The 14183-nt window shown below is 56.2% G+C and overlaps 2 protein-coding genes across 7 annotated transcripts; both read right to left on the bottom strand.

Annotated features, from left to right (window-relative positions):
* Window positions 1-541: 541 nt before the first annotated feature.
* TMEM208 (transmembrane protein 208) lies at window positions 542-5505 on the bottom strand. Its single transcript, XM_039721264.1, has 6 exons — window positions 5440-5505; window positions 5273-5368; window positions 5123-5182; window positions 4872-5008; window positions 1997-2081; window positions 542-994 (listed from the first exon to the last, which is right to left on the bottom strand). Exons 1-6 carry the CDS (start codon window positions 5443-5445, stop codon window positions 857-859), a joined length of 522 nt encoding a protein of 173 aa, XP_039577198.1. The 5' UTR covers window positions 5446-5505; the 3' UTR covers window positions 542-856.
* Window positions 5506-5780: 275 nt separating this feature from the next.
* ELMO3 (engulfment and cell motility 3) lies at window positions 5781-14146 on the bottom strand. 6 transcript variants are annotated; one of them, XM_039721273.1, is made up of 20 exons: window positions 13949-14146; window positions 13836-13876; window positions 13649-13721; window positions 13525-13575; window positions 12883-13052; window positions 11972-12071; window positions 11716-11867; window positions 11556-11634; window positions 11143-11193; window positions 10670-10792; window positions 10386-10517; window positions 10016-10120; window positions 9407-9515; window positions 9058-9194; window positions 8802-8965; window positions 8565-8677; window positions 8206-8310; window positions 7782-7864; window positions 7493-7573; window positions 5781-7324 (listed from the first exon to the last, which is right to left on the bottom strand). In XM_039721273.1, the coding sequence occupies exons 1-20, from the start codon at window positions 14024-14026 to the stop codon at window positions 7112-7114; spliced, it is 2160 nt and encodes a 719-aa protein (XP_039577207.1). In that variant the 5' UTR covers window positions 14027-14146; the 3' UTR covers window positions 5781-7111. The 6 variants fall into 6 exon arrangements, with proteins under 6 accessions (XP_039577207.1, XP_039577209.1, XP_039577210.1 ...); XM_039721274.1 differs by lacking the exon at window positions 5781-7324 and having other exon boundaries at window positions 7493-7626; XM_039721275.1 differs by lacking the exon at window positions 12883-13052 and having other exon boundaries at window positions 5782-7324; window positions 13649-13876; window positions 13949-14055.
* Between the last annotated feature and the right edge of the window lie 37 nt (window positions 14147-14183).

Here is a 14183-nt window from a genome sequence, read left to right as displayed (position 1 = left end):
TGCTGGCACAGGCAAAGCTGCATGGTCTGAGCTGCTGTGTCAGGGGCTGGTCATGGACTGTGACAAACAACACACTGGACAGGAACATCAGTACATCAAAGCAGGCAAAAGTAAAAACTGCCCTGAGCTGCTCCTGGTCTCTAACACATGAGCTCTGCAGCAGTCATGGCACCCCTGGGAGTACCCTCTTAAGAGAAAACAAAACAAAACCCAAACCAAATAAACCCCACAGCCTTCTTACACCCACTGAGCTCTGGGAAAGGTAGCGCAGGCCAATCTGTGGCTCCAGAGAGCTCCCAAAAGCTCCAAGTTTGGCTGCAAGCCCTGTTCACAGCATCCCCAGCTGCCCCTCACTCCCGATCCTGCGAGGCAGCTGCAGATTCTTCACAGGGTGCAGAGGCTGTACCAGGCAGGGCAGCACAAACCAAGCTAGGGGAAGGAGAGCACTTATCTCTGGGGATTCTGCTCCCCTCCAGTCCAGCTCCCCAAGAACACGCTGGCACTTTTCACAGCTCCCCTGCACAGACCCACTGCCAGCACGGTCAATTAAGACTCTGCTCTTTAATGTACTATTTCCTCCAACATTGCACTCCCCAACGCTGAACGCGATACAGCGCTGCTTTAAAAAGATATTTACACACATGCCAGCATCACCCCCTTGCCAGCCCAAGGAGCAAGGCCTCAGCCCGTGCTAAGACCCAGCCAGGGGAAGTCTCTTGCGGCCTTTCTGTCGGAATGGCAGCAGTGACAAAGGGCAACAGAGCTACTGCGGTGGTTCTGGATTGGTTTTGGTTGCATCCCTGATGAAACAACAGCATGGAGATGGGCGAGGGCGTTGATCTGTGCCCGGGCAGGGCTAGAAGCGCTTCATCTGTCGGCGCTCCTGCCGCCGCTGCTTCTTCTCGTTGGGCTCCTGAGCGGCGGGCGAGGACTCGGCTGTGAACCAGGGCCCCAGGATGTTCACCCACAGCAGGTAGAGAGCGCGCCCCGGCGCCTGCAAAACACACGTGGCACAAGCTCAGGCACCCTGGGACAGCAGGGCTGGTCCTTCTGAGGGAGGCAAAGCAGCTGGGTGACAGGCAGCTCGGGATGCACGGAAATCAAAGGCAGGGGCAGGCGCCCAAAATAAACGGCCTGGTTTCATTCCAGGGTTGAGGAACAGAGCTCGGGCTTCATGCACGGAAATCCCAGCATCAGGTCTGAATTACCCACAGGGATCCAACTGTCCAGACATTCCACCTCTTTTCCTTTGGAAAACACATCCACATTTCTTTGAATTTGTGAAAAAAGCAATCCAGATGGTCTCCAGGGGACAGCTGAGTCTCGGCTGCCCTCTGCCAGGCCAGCTAGAGAGGAATTTGTGGGTGAGGACTGAAATGAGATCAAGGACTGAACTGGGGTAACTTTCCATGCTCCCACAATTGCCTTCTGTACCTTTGTGGGATATCCTCAAAGCAAATGTGGGATTTTTTAACTAAATGGAGATTTTTTTTTCTCCTTCTGCACAAGCAGTTTTAGCTGGAGACACATGACATACGTTTTAGGAGCAGAAAGAGTTTGGTGTGTTAAGGGGAATGAAAGCCTGTAGCATTTTATCTACCCAAAGGCACAGTGTCCAGCAGATCCCAGCCTTGGTGCATGCTGAATGGCTCAAACAGCCAAACATGATGAAACACTGTTTGTTACAGACACAGAAAGACTCTGTGCACCAAGACAGCCTCATGTTGCTTGTTGCCCTTTCATGAGACCAGAGGGAAAGACAAAGGCCAGCCTAGTTTTTGCGTAGTTGACCCAGAGGGATCAGGACTTCTTTGCCTTGTTCAGCCTAAATTTTAAACAAGATGTGACAAGGAGATGAAAAAAATTATCAGAAAATAGTTCAGGCCTGAAACATGACACTGAAATGAAATGAATAAATAATGTCCTCCATCCTGAAGACAGGGAAAGGAAGCAACAATGCAGAGTAAGATGGAAAACAGCAGGGGCTGGGGCTTACCAAGAGCCAGAAGTACCAGACGTAGAGCGAGAAGCAGCTCAGCACTTGGACTATAGCTGTCAGCAGGATCACATCCTTGAGGTGCCTGAGGGAACAAAGCAAAGCATTAATCTTTCATTCCAACCCCTGCCAAACAGGCAGCTCCTCTGCCAGCACCGTCTGCTCTGCCTCAGGGGAGCGACCCTGCCCAGCCCAGGGACTGTCCCTGCAGCCCTGCTTTGCCACACACAGTTATCCAGAAGGATCAAAGCAACAAACAAACAACAACAGCAAAATACTCTGATGAATTCAAGAGATGATCTCCCTCTGAAAAAACAACATTGAGAAAGCTGAGGAATTGCTGGGGGTTGGAAATCAGCAACAAAACCACCCCCCGCCCCCACAGCTGAAAGAGCAGCCAGCACTGCTGATCTGACACCTAAAATGACATAAAGTGTAACTCCTCACGACTGGCTGTGCTGAAGGGAGCCATGAATCTTCCCCTTGCCATTTCACAGGCTGACAGACACTTGGGGTCACTAAAGGACAAGCACAGGACAAGCTGAGCTACAGCAACAGCAGGCTCCTCCTCCTCTCCTGTATCTGACTCCAGCTCTTCCATGCCAGCCTGAGGCAGAGCTGAGAGCAGCCAAGGAGAGGAATAAGCTGCCCACACCTCAACCACCACCCTCGGGGGATCTGACGCCCAGGAGAGGGAAACAGGTTTTAGTTTTTCAACACAAGCCTCGGGGAGTGCCATGAAGGTTTAGAAAAGAGGCCAACTCTCTGGTTAAATCATCATCTGCTGGAGTAAAAAACCCTTGAGTCACATCCAAGAATGGAGACAGGAAAACAAAGGCTATGGCATAAACATTGACTCAAGACACTGCAGAATCCACCACCAACAGCTCTAGCACAAGACACTGAGGGTTCAGTGACCTCTGGCATTACCAGAGGGCACAGAGGGGTGAAGGCAGAGCTCCCACCAAACCCAGCTCTCCCAGAGACCATGAAGCTGGCCTTCCCCAGCCCCAGAGCAACACAAAGCATCCATTTCAGCCACAGACAGCACGAGAGAAATGCCATGAAATCCACAGTGTTCCAGAAGCAGCTCCAAAGGAGCAACATTGATCAGTTGCAGCACACTTAGCTAAGAGGCTGGAAATATCCACTGCTTTCTGAAATACCTGCTAGCCTAGGGGGTTCCCTGATCCCCAGAGAGGTAATTTAGAGGTACAGGGTGGGGATGGGAACTTCAGCTCTGAAGGTTTTGTTTTTAGAGCTCTGCCTCCCCTGTGTTTTGCATAGCCCATGACTCAGATATGCATTAATTCATTTTAATGTGTGATAAACCCCACCCCAAATGCTCAGGCAGAAAAACCTCTGTGCCTCAGTAGCAAGGGAAGTACATCTGCACCCAGGACTGCAGCAGTGCTATGGCTGTGCCTGTCACCTTTTCACAGCTGCTGCTGGGATCCCTCAGCTACCTCCTGTCAGTGATTTCCCCTGACAGCACCATCAAAGTTTTGTATTTTCCCTCTTTGACTATCTCACATTGTTTCACTAAAAAGGTACTAAAAATCTTTTGCAATTCCACTCTAGAGAGGCAAACCAGTGTAAAATGGGAGCAAAACACTTGGCTGACCAGCAAGTGACCAGCTCATAGGTCACAGCCCCTCTCCTCCTGGCCACCTTGTCACTCTGAGTCTCTTAAACCAGACATCTGAGTCACCCCTGCTGCAGGCAGAAAAGGTACAATTCCAGCAACCCAGACACAAGATGAGAGCTCATCCTGTGCAGAGACAGCAGGTTCTCTTCCCCACTGCCTGCTGATAACATCCCCAGGCAAAAATCAAAACTTAGGTTAATAAAACTATACACATCCATATATGACCCCGACAGCCTGAGAACACCTGATGCAACACAGAGGGCACAGCTGGAAACAAGACCCCACTGTGCTTCTTCAAAAGCCTGGCAGCAAGGGAAGGACAGAGGTAAACCTGGAACTGCAGCCCAAAGACATGGCAGGAAGGAGCCAAGGAGCATCTCACTGAGCACATGCTGAAGATCCCCAGCAGAGGCTGGACTGAGGGCAGGGAAGACAAAGATGTGTCCACAACTACCTGGCAGTTTTCTGAAACTAGTTTGGGGCTCACTGTTGGATGTAAATCTAGAAGGTATTTCTGCTGTACCAGCACTGCTGTCAATTTATTTTATTTAGCAGCTTTGCAGGAATTACTGCTGTGTTTCCTGTAATACTCTGGCATTCCTTCAACAAGGAAAAGACAGTTACAGTGGCACCAAGAACATTGGACAGGCAGACACTCAGTGCTGTCTGCAGAGGGACATGAAGAATGCACAAGCATGGGGGACAGAAATGGCTGCAGAGGTGACAGGAACTGGCTGAGGCAGAGGCAGGAATTTTTAGTGTGTGAAGCATTTCAAGACATGGCCAGTTTGCAGCCAGGATGGTGTAACTGGCAGCAAAACCCTTCTGCTCTGTCAAGCATTACCTGCTGTGCTGGTTTAAAAAGAAAATACCTATCACTGTGTGCTGCAGCAGTGTTTGTTAACTGAAAGATGATTGTAAGCTACTCCTGCTGAACTCTTTGTGATCTCTTACCTCTACAGCTCAGCCCTACGGACAGTAACCGTGCCAGGCTGACACACCCATGTCGAGGCTCACCAAGCCAAGTGTTCAGGTAATAAGGACAGATAAGGTACACTCTGAGAAAAAATGGCTCCAAACGTCCAGCTCCCCTCATGCCCATGCCAGTGGGCAAGCTGAGGAGGGAGCTGAGGCCCAGCCTTCTCCTCGGGAGCCTCTCCTGGCTCTGTGTGCACGCTCAGGCAGCAGCTCCTGCTCACCTGGACTCGTGCGGGTGTGGACACTCACTCTGCCATCCCCTGCTCCATATTCAGGTCAATTCCCCCGTCGGCAAGGCTGCCATCGTCTGTGAAAGACGGCTTTGCCATGGAGTTCATGGACCGGTAGCTGGTGCCGTAGACCACCAAGCTGAAGATGAAGGCGACCTGCAACAGGGAAGCGCTGTCAGCTGCGATGGCCGCGACCCCGGGGCCGGGAGCTGCGAACGAGCCCCGGCCCCGGTGTCCCCGCCGGGGCAGAGGACGGTGCCCGGAGCTCACCCACGTCCAGGCGGAGGCGGCGGAGTAGAAGATGACCAGGTTCACTACGGCGTACACGGCCTGCGGAGAGAGCACGGCACGGCTTTGCTCGTCTGCCCGCTCCCGCCCCGGCCCGCCCGCGCCCCGCCGGCCGCTCCCGGCCGCACTCACCGAGGCTCCCAGGATGATGCGGAGATAGAAGCGCAGCGTCTCCCGGTTCTCCTCGAAGATCTGCTTCTTGCCCTTGGTGCCCGCCTTCCCCTTGGGCTGCGGAGCCAAGAGAGGCGGTCAGCGTCTCCCCGGAGTCCCGGGCCCCGCAACCCCGGCCCCGCACTCACCGCCATGGCCGCGCCGGCTCCGCGCTCCGCTTCCCGCGGACGTGACGCGGCGGAAGCGGCGGCACCGAGCCGGGCCGGGCGGGACAGAGCCCCGGAGGGCGGGACAGAGCCCCGGAGGGCGGGACAGAGCCCCGGGAGGGCGGGGCAGAGCCGGACCGGGCGGGACAGAGCCCGGGAGGGTGGGACAGAGCCGGGCCGGGCGGGACGGAGCCCGGGTGGGACAGAGCCCCGGGAGGGCGGGACAGAGCCCGGGACAGAGCCGGGCCGGGCGGGACAGAGCCCGGGGTGGAACAGAGCCTCGGGGCAGGCGGGACAGAGCCCCGGGCGGGAGGGGAGGGGAGGGGACGGCCCTGCCCCAGGGTCCTCCCACGGAATCGCGGAATAGCGGGGCTGGGAAGGGTCTGTTGGTCCAACCTCCCTGCTCAAGTAGGGTCTTCCCAGAAGTGGTTTTTGAGTATCTCCAGTAAGGAGGACTCCACAACCTTTCTGGACAAGCGAGCTGGGAAGAACTTCACTGTGCGAGTAACAACGCAAAGGAAAGGAAGGATTGCCCAGCATGGCACTGGGACCCTCCACAGTGCTCCCAGCCATCCCGGGCTGGAAATGGCCTTTGCTGTAGTCTTTGAGCCTGCACCTCAACGCCAGGAACAAGATCTTGCCAGCCATCTCCCAGCTCCTTCATGCACAGCTCCCACGGGGCTGCCATCCCAGCCTTACCCACTGGGACCCCTTCTGACCCTCAGTCAGCCTGAGCCCTTCCCCAAACCTTTGGAAAGGACACGGCTCCGAGTTCTCCACAAGTGTTTATTGTCCCAATCCACAGGACACAGAGGCACAGTTGGATCCCTTCCGACCTGTGGCTGTTAGCACAGCACCCGTGGGAGAAGCTGCAGGCACGAGGAGGTGCAGGGCACTGGGGTGGGGCTGTGGGGCTGGGGAGGAGGTAGCTTGTGGTGCAGTAGTGCAGCAGCATGGCTGAAGTGTGTAAGAATCTGCCCCAGGTGGGGAAGGCACTGGAATTGGCACGATGGGCACACCAGGGTCTCCTCCTCACACCAGGCCCAGCTGAATGGTGCTGGGGAAAAGGGGCTTGTACCCTAATCACCCCCATTCCAGGACAGTGCAGAGGGCTCAGCAAATACACCTTTCAGTGCACATCATGTCCTGGAGATGCCATCTGCTTGACAAACGTAATGGAAAGGTGTATTCCATCCTTTTTCTAACCACTTTGTTGTCCAGAAAGGAACCCCTACACTGATGGCCAAAGTGAGGCAGTGCAGATTCGTACCTTTGTAGTGTTACTCCCCCTCCAGCTATCCCAGGGCTGCCTGTACCTTTATTCCAATCCATGTCCTTGCCCTCTCTGCCCAAAGCCTGGCTGCAGTGTGGGGAATCAGTGCCACCACAGAGGGGTTTGATTGTCTATGTTTCATCTCACCTCTCCATGGCAAGGGGCAGAGCAGCCAGGTCACCCTCCTTGAGCAGGAGGCTAATGCCTGGTGGCTCATTCCATGCTCTTGGAGGAGGCAGAACACAGGCAGGGAAGGGTGGGACACCCAAGCCCCCAGCCAGCACCTGGCCTGTCCCTTTGGGCCAGAGTGAGGGACAGAGCCTGGAGGGAGGGGCTTGATTTTGAGGGGCACAGAGGGTGGGGACAGGGCACAGGGGGAACTCACTGCTCTGCATGGCTAAAGTCATAGCAGAAGTTTAAGTTGCTGGGAGGCTTTGGGATGGGAGGGGGTTCGTCAGGAATGCTGATGTTCTCCAGGTCCAGGAGCCGCAGCTTGAGCTCCATGGACAGCAGGACATCGAGGTCTGTCTGTGTTCTCTCACTTGTCATCTCCTTGCCCAGAAGCACATTCAGCCCATCTGTCCAGAGGCAGAACTGAGGAAGAAGAGGATGGGCATCTCTGGCACCAGCCCTGGGCAGCCAGAGAGCCCATTTCTCTCCTTCCACCCCCAGGGACACACAGAGCTCGCTCCCCTGAGTGCTGTGCCCTGGCAGAGACATCTTGGGCACCATGTGCCACCCCAGCAGGCCCCTGGAGCTCACCTCATAGCGGGTGGGGGCAACAAAGTTGAGGCAGTATTCCTCCACGTCGTGCACAATAGAGAAGGCCAGCTCCAGGACATCCTGCAGGGACAGCACAGGGGCTAGCTGGCTTCTCAGCTGGACTCCTCCCAGCCCTGGTGGAGTTCAGAGCAGGAGCTGCACCCAGCCTCCTCCTCTGCACTCCAGGAGACCCAAGAGGTCTCTGACCATGAAACCACACAACCTGCCACCATCCACCCACTCCCAAAACCCATCCCCAGCTGGACAAGATAGGGTGTGAGGTGCTGACCTTGTTCTGCTTCCCAGAGCTCTTCTCCTTTGTGTGTGGACACTCCTTCCCCACCAGCAGCATCTTCATGTCTGCCACAGGAACTGCAGCAAGTGGAGGAGCTATGAATTCCTTCTCCCTCTTCCCATCCCTCTCCCCCTCCTTCAGGTCCCCCCTGTGCAGAGCCCAGTACAACCCAAATGTGGGGACTCACTGCCATCCACAGCTTGGGGTGGGGGGCTCAAGCCACTCTGCAGCACCCTTTGGAAAACCAGTCTGCCCAGCCTGAACTCCCATAGCTCGCAGTCCCACAACACCAGCAGACACCGGGACAGCCATGCAGCAGCCAAGCAGAGGGGCAATTCCCACCTTAAGGCAGTCTTAGCCTGGAGGTTATCAGAGGGCCCTCCCTTCTTCCCACCCTCTCTTTCTCTCCATCACCTACTTTTCTCTGTCAGGCTCTCGATGGGGGGAGACTGCACCCCCTCCTCCACATCCCCATAGTGCAGCACCTTGTGGTTGGGGGACAGGCGGCAGTACCACAGCTTGTCTGCAGCAGAAGAGCCATGAGAAAGTCTCAGCCTCCCCTTGCAGAGATGCCCTTCCCAAGGGACATGGAGCTGCCCCCTTATCAGCACTCCCTGTTTCTCCCAGCCCATGCGACAGCCCACACCAGCTGAACAGGGAGTTGGGCATTCTACTCCGGCAGATTAACTGGGACCTCCCCAGTGGCAGGGGACCTGGGAAGAAGCCTCTGCCCCCCTGCCAGGCCCCCCTACCCTGGAGCAGGGCTCTGGCACCCACCCTGCCTGCGGCGGCTGCTGATCTTGCGGAAGAGGGTTCCCTCACAGAGGTGCAGCAGGCGCTGCTGTCGGATCAGCTCCAGGAGCTCCGGCTTCAGCTTCTCCCGCAGCTCCCTGCGATGAGAGCCAGCAGAAGGGGAGCACAGCCATTTCCACAGGCACACTGACCTCCCAGTCCCATAGCTGTCCCTGCCTCAGGCCCCCATCACAGCCCCATCCCTGCCCACAGCCCACTCACAGCACAGGCACAGCCAGCGTCTCCTCCTGGTGCAGCCGCTCCGTCTGCCGCAGCTTCAAGATCTCGCTGTAGTTCAGTGCGTTCACTCTGGTCTTGAATAGCTCCAGGGACGTGGGCTTGAGGGACAGGGTCCTGGTGATCTGCTCCCGCACCACCTGCATCACCTGCCAGGCCCAGGATGTCAACTCCAGTTTGGTGACACTCCCCAAATCCCTGAATTTGTACTCCCATCCAGGGAAGAAGCATCCCCCCTCACCTTGTCAAAGTCCTCCTGGGTTGCTCTCATCTCTTTCCAGGTCTTGTTCACCAGCTGGATGCAGATGCAGAATAGCTCTTCAAAGAAATGGTCCTGCCCGAAGAACATAGGGTAAAAGGCCTGAGCCGTCTCCGAGCCTGTGGTGAGAAGGACAGGTGAAGCCAGACTCCCCAGTTTTTCCAGGGGATTTCAGTGTCCAGGGAAACCTGGGTATTTCCCAGCCCTAGATCCCCTTCCCATGCTGTCAGCCATGCCACAGCCTGGTGGCCACATGGATGCAGTCCCCTGCCTTGACAGCTTGTTCCCCAAGCAGCAGGGCAGGGAGAAGGACAAGCTTGGGCACACGTACATGGCTCTCCAATGTGCAGGATCTCGCAGAGGATCAGGGTGAGCTGGATGCTGCTTCGAGCAAAGGGACATTCGTGTTTGTCTTCCCGGCTGCTGTTCTCGAGGATAAACTGCAGAAGAGGCCATAATGTCATGTTACATGGACTTGGAGGGCTGCCCCAACAGTGGGTGTCAGACTTTCCACACTCCTCCTGCATTCCTAGTCAAGCTGTCCTCCCAACAGGTGAAGCCATCTCTAACACAAGTGACCCACTCTTCCCAAAATCCAGCCCCAGCCTCCTCCTTCCCTTGTGGCAGTGTGGGAGCTGGTCCAGGCACTGCAGGTTGGAGCATGGCTCATGCCCTGCTGGTTTTGCCCAAACTGCCCCTGTTTGCTCAAGGCCTGGAAACCAAGCTGTGAGCAAACCCTTAATTTTGGGGACCCTTCAGAGGCACTGGCCTCAAATGGCTTTTCCTACCCAGAGAAAGGACTCATCTCCATCTGAAACAGAGAAACAGCAGGACACTTGCCTGCGTGTGGCTAAGGACAGATCACAAGGAAAGGAAAAGAAGGTGGAGATCCACCAGCACTTCTCCACCAGGGAGTTCCCTGGGAGAGCACAGCACCTACCCTGCTGTAGGCATTAGGGGTGTTCCTAGAGAAATACACCATGTTATCCAGGGCAAGGAGTCCTGGTGGGGCACGGCGGAGATCCTCTGCTGGGTTGCTGTTGTTCTAGGAGGACACAAAGGATGCAATTTAGCAGCTGCTGCTTTGTTCTTCAAGCAGCAGTGTCTTCCCAACACAGCCATGGGGTTTGCCTTTGAGTCCCAGCAGCTCCACAGCACTCGCTGTTCAGGAGTGCCGAGGGAGCAGAAGGGAGGTACTGCATGGTGGTCCCTCAGCATCAACAGGGACACCTGGCTTAGGGGAGCCATCAGATGGAGGCCATGTGATGGAGCCAGCATGGGGCTCAGGAGGGGATGCAGGGGGGACACACCATGAAGCCCAGCTTGCGGAATTCCTTGGCACACAGGGATCGCCGGCGCTCGGTGCTGAAGGTGCCAGCAGGCACCTCGCTCTCCGACTCGAAAGCAGTTTGGCGCAGGGACTGGAGGAGATCCCGCTGCTCCTGGAGGGACAGCAGAGAGGAGGGGATGCCAGTGAGCCCCACAGAAGCAGGTTCTCCCAGGGCAAAGCCAAATGTGTTGGGTTCACCCAAATGTGAGCTCCTTCCACAGGTGGAAGAGACCAGGTGCAGACTTGCAAGGAGTACTCCCAGACCTGTGAGTAGGGATCCATGGACATTTTCATGCGATGCTCACACAAGTTGAGGCTGACAGACTGCAGCACATAAAGATAATGGGCCATCTCGTCCCCCAGTGGCTCGGAGCTGTGGATAATGTTCTACAGGAGATCATGAGACAGAAGGTTAGCCCATGCTGCTGCTTCCAGTCCAAGCACAGGACCCAGCAGCCTGGTCCTGCTGCTCAAAGGGGTGTTGGGAAGTGGGAAATTCCCCTTGGGGTTGGCCAAGATGTGTGTACACTGAACTGCAGGCAGATGAGGGTGCAACCCTGGGCATGTGGGTGCCAGCAGAGCAGCACCCATAGGCATTCTCAAGGAGGGGGTATGGGGCACACAAGCAACCCAGCCAAGCACAGTCACCAAAGATTGGGGCTCAGGGGACAGGGCCTGGGGAGAAAGGACAGAGAATGAAATGCAGAGCAGACCCTTGCACAACCCCAGCTCCTCACCTTGTGGATAAACTGCCTGATGTTCTTCTCCCGCAGGTAGTCCATCATGTCCTAGGAAAAATAAAGGCTGTGAGACATTCCCCAGCTTAGCACACTACCATCTCCCCCCCAAAAAGGGAGCAGGCAGAGTGAGAACATAGACTTTAAACATCTCTGGGCACTTCTTGCAGCCCTGCCATCCCAAAGAGCACAAACCCCACAGCAGAGGACCCAGCTGCCCAAGGTCCCATCACAAGGGGGGGCCACCCTGAGAGCTCAGATGTGCCAGGGGCTGGGTCATTACAATGACTGAAGTACCAGCTGTGGTACTTCTGTCATTTGAGACAAAAAGTCCTGACAGCTGAGGGCCCTCAGCAGAGCACCCCGCTGACAGGGGCACTGTGGTGCCACCACCCTGCCACGGTGCCCCTCACCCGCCGCTCGGCGTCGGTCGCGCTCAGCAGCAGCGCAATGAGCAGAGCCATCGCCTTCAGCTGCAGCTGGGCATTTGTCCTGTGGGAGGAAGAGCAGGAGGACGTTGGAGTCACCAGCTCTGAGGATGGGGGCGAATGGTGCTCCGGCCTCTCCACTTACACCTGCAGGTGGGTGAGAAGGCGGTCCAACGTCACTTCTTTTTTGACCACCTCAAAGAGGAGGCGACTGGTAGGCACCATATTCTCCAAGATAGACAAGGAGAGCTGCTGGATAGATGCATCCACTGCATTCATGTTGACATAACTCACTATCTGTGAGACACAAAACCATCTGTCAATGGCAGGCTGAGCCTGGAGCACAAGGATAACAAGGGATCCCACAGGCACAACCTGTGGACATTGTAGAAAACTTTTACCTTCTTGATGAAGGCTGTACTAAGATTTTCCCAGGAAACAAAATCATGCTCCATCAGCTCTGTGAAGGCTTTGAGGGTGTGAGCCAGCATCTCCCCTGTACTGGAGGGAGAGATGAACAAATACAGTGAGGATGGCACCAGATACCCCGCTCCCATCCTATGGTGGTGTCTCTGCAGTTCAACATTGGTGGGCATGTTAGAAACAGCTAGAGAAGAGAGCAGTGAGCAGGAGAAAGGAAAGAGACTGTTGGGTAAGAAAACAGACTCTCACTTAGTCATCCCAGGAAGTTGACTTGCCCAGGAAGTCAAGGCAGGGGTAGTTCAGTAGTTGGAAGCTGAATCACCATGGTACAAAGATCACAGCAGACAAGCCCTCAGGAAAGCTGACCCACCCCATACCCTTCCCTCTACTTCCAAGAAACATGTGCTGCATTGCCTGGTTCCACATTCTCTGTGTGACAGGAGCTCAGGGGAGCTGCACCATCACATCCTGAAAGAGTCACACAGGCAGTGGTATTTGGCAACCAGGGTTTTCTCAAGAACCCTGCAGAACTCTTGAAGCTAAAGCCTCAGGGCAGAGGGATCATTCAGGGTGGCAGGAATGAGGAGCAGCACTGGAGGCCAAGATGATCACAGGAGGTTTCCTGGTAGCAAACCCCATGAGGCTACAAGATAACCCAGCCAGAGGAGGGATGGAAGGTTCAAGTCTGGGCACATTCACAAGGAGTCAGGACTGCATATCTGTGGGGACCTTCCCCTGGCTGCCAGCATGCAGGGACACAGCCACAGTACAGGCATCAACAAGTCTGGAACAGAGAGTCCACTCCAACACCCAGCTTGGAGCTCATGCAGCATTAGCAAGGGAGAAGAAAAGTCAAGGACTGCAAGTAAAGTCCTGTCCTGATACTAACTCGTTCCCTTCTTCTACAATAGAGTAGATTTGCTTCAAGCCATTCCTGCTGATGAACTCTTGAGCAAAGGTAACATCCTGGGAGAGGCTTGCAAGCTTCTTCAATGAGTCAGTCTTCACATCCACATTCTTGCTCTGTATCCCGATATACAACTGCTCTGCTTCTTGGTCCTACCAGGAAGGAAAGAATCAAGCCAAAGGGGCTCATTGAAAGACAGCGAGAAACTTGAAGGTGGCTCTAAGAGCTGAAGTGAAAGTTTTGGAAGGAGCCTCAGCCTAGAGCAGCCCCAGTAAGGAGCTGGACCAAGAAACAGAGCCACCAGAGCAGAGACCAGGTGGAGCTGAGGATGGTGGTCAAACTGGCATGACACCTAGAACACTTGATGAGTTGGCCCCCATCTCTAAAGTATTTCAAGATGTTTTTAGTTTCTCTTCAAACTCCCCCAAGCTCTGCTGAGGGAAAATGAAGGCTGAGACATGTCTCCTGTCTGTATTATTTCTGCTGGGTCCGAGGCACAGAGAAGAGCCATCATGAGCTCAAGTCACAGAGGCAGTCAGAGGCAGAGGGCTCAGAGCACCCCACTGCAGGGGCACGGAGCACCACAACACACAGCAGAGGAGACAGGGGGGCAGAGGGATGTACCGGGGAGGTGGTCAGCCGTAAAATGCTCCCGTTCTTAATGTCCCTGCGGTTCTGTAAGGAGAAAAGGAGCCGGTGAGCCGGTGGGCGCTGCAGCGGCGGGCGCGGGGGCCGGGGGCTGTCTCACCGACTCGGTGATGTAGGTCTGCCGCCCGTCCGCGTACTGCAGGGCGTAGCGCTCGGCGTTGGGCAGGCTCCACCTGCGGCCACGGGCGGCCGGTCACAGCCCCGTTCGGCTGGTGCCGGCAGCCAGCGGGTCACCGCAGCCCGGCCGTGGGCTGTCACGGCTGGCAGGCAGCGGGAGCGGTACTCACGCATCGCAGACGTCCTTGAGCACCGAGGCGAGCGGCTTGGTCTGCGAGAGGGAGGCCGGCCGTGAGGCGGGGCGGGGGGCGCGGGGAGGGCTGCGGGGGGGGCCGGGCAGTACCTGCTGGAGCTCGATGAGTTGCGGGATGGCTCCCACCATCTGGATGGCGATCTTCACCACGTCCTTGGGCGGCGGCATGGCTCCCGCAGCGGCTCCGCACCGCCGGCAGTTCCGGGTTGCCGCCGCCGCCGCCTCCCCTCACGGCGGGCCCGGCCGCCGCAGCGAGGCCTTGTGCCACCAGCCCAGCCCCGGGCAGGCCCGGCCCCCTCACCTGAGCTGACGCGGGTGTGGCAGG

This window comes from Passer montanus, unplaced genomic scaffold (genome assembly GCF_014805655.1).
Source record: "Passer montanus isolate IOZ18808 unplaced genomic scaffold, ASM1480565v1 scaffold45, whole genome shotgun sequence".
Taxonomy (NCBI): domain Eukaryota; kingdom Metazoa; phylum Chordata; class Aves; order Passeriformes; family Passeridae; genus Passer; species Passer montanus.
The sequence above is the reverse complement of the archived record's forward strand: the minus strand, read 5'-3'. Positions and strand labels throughout refer to the sequence as shown.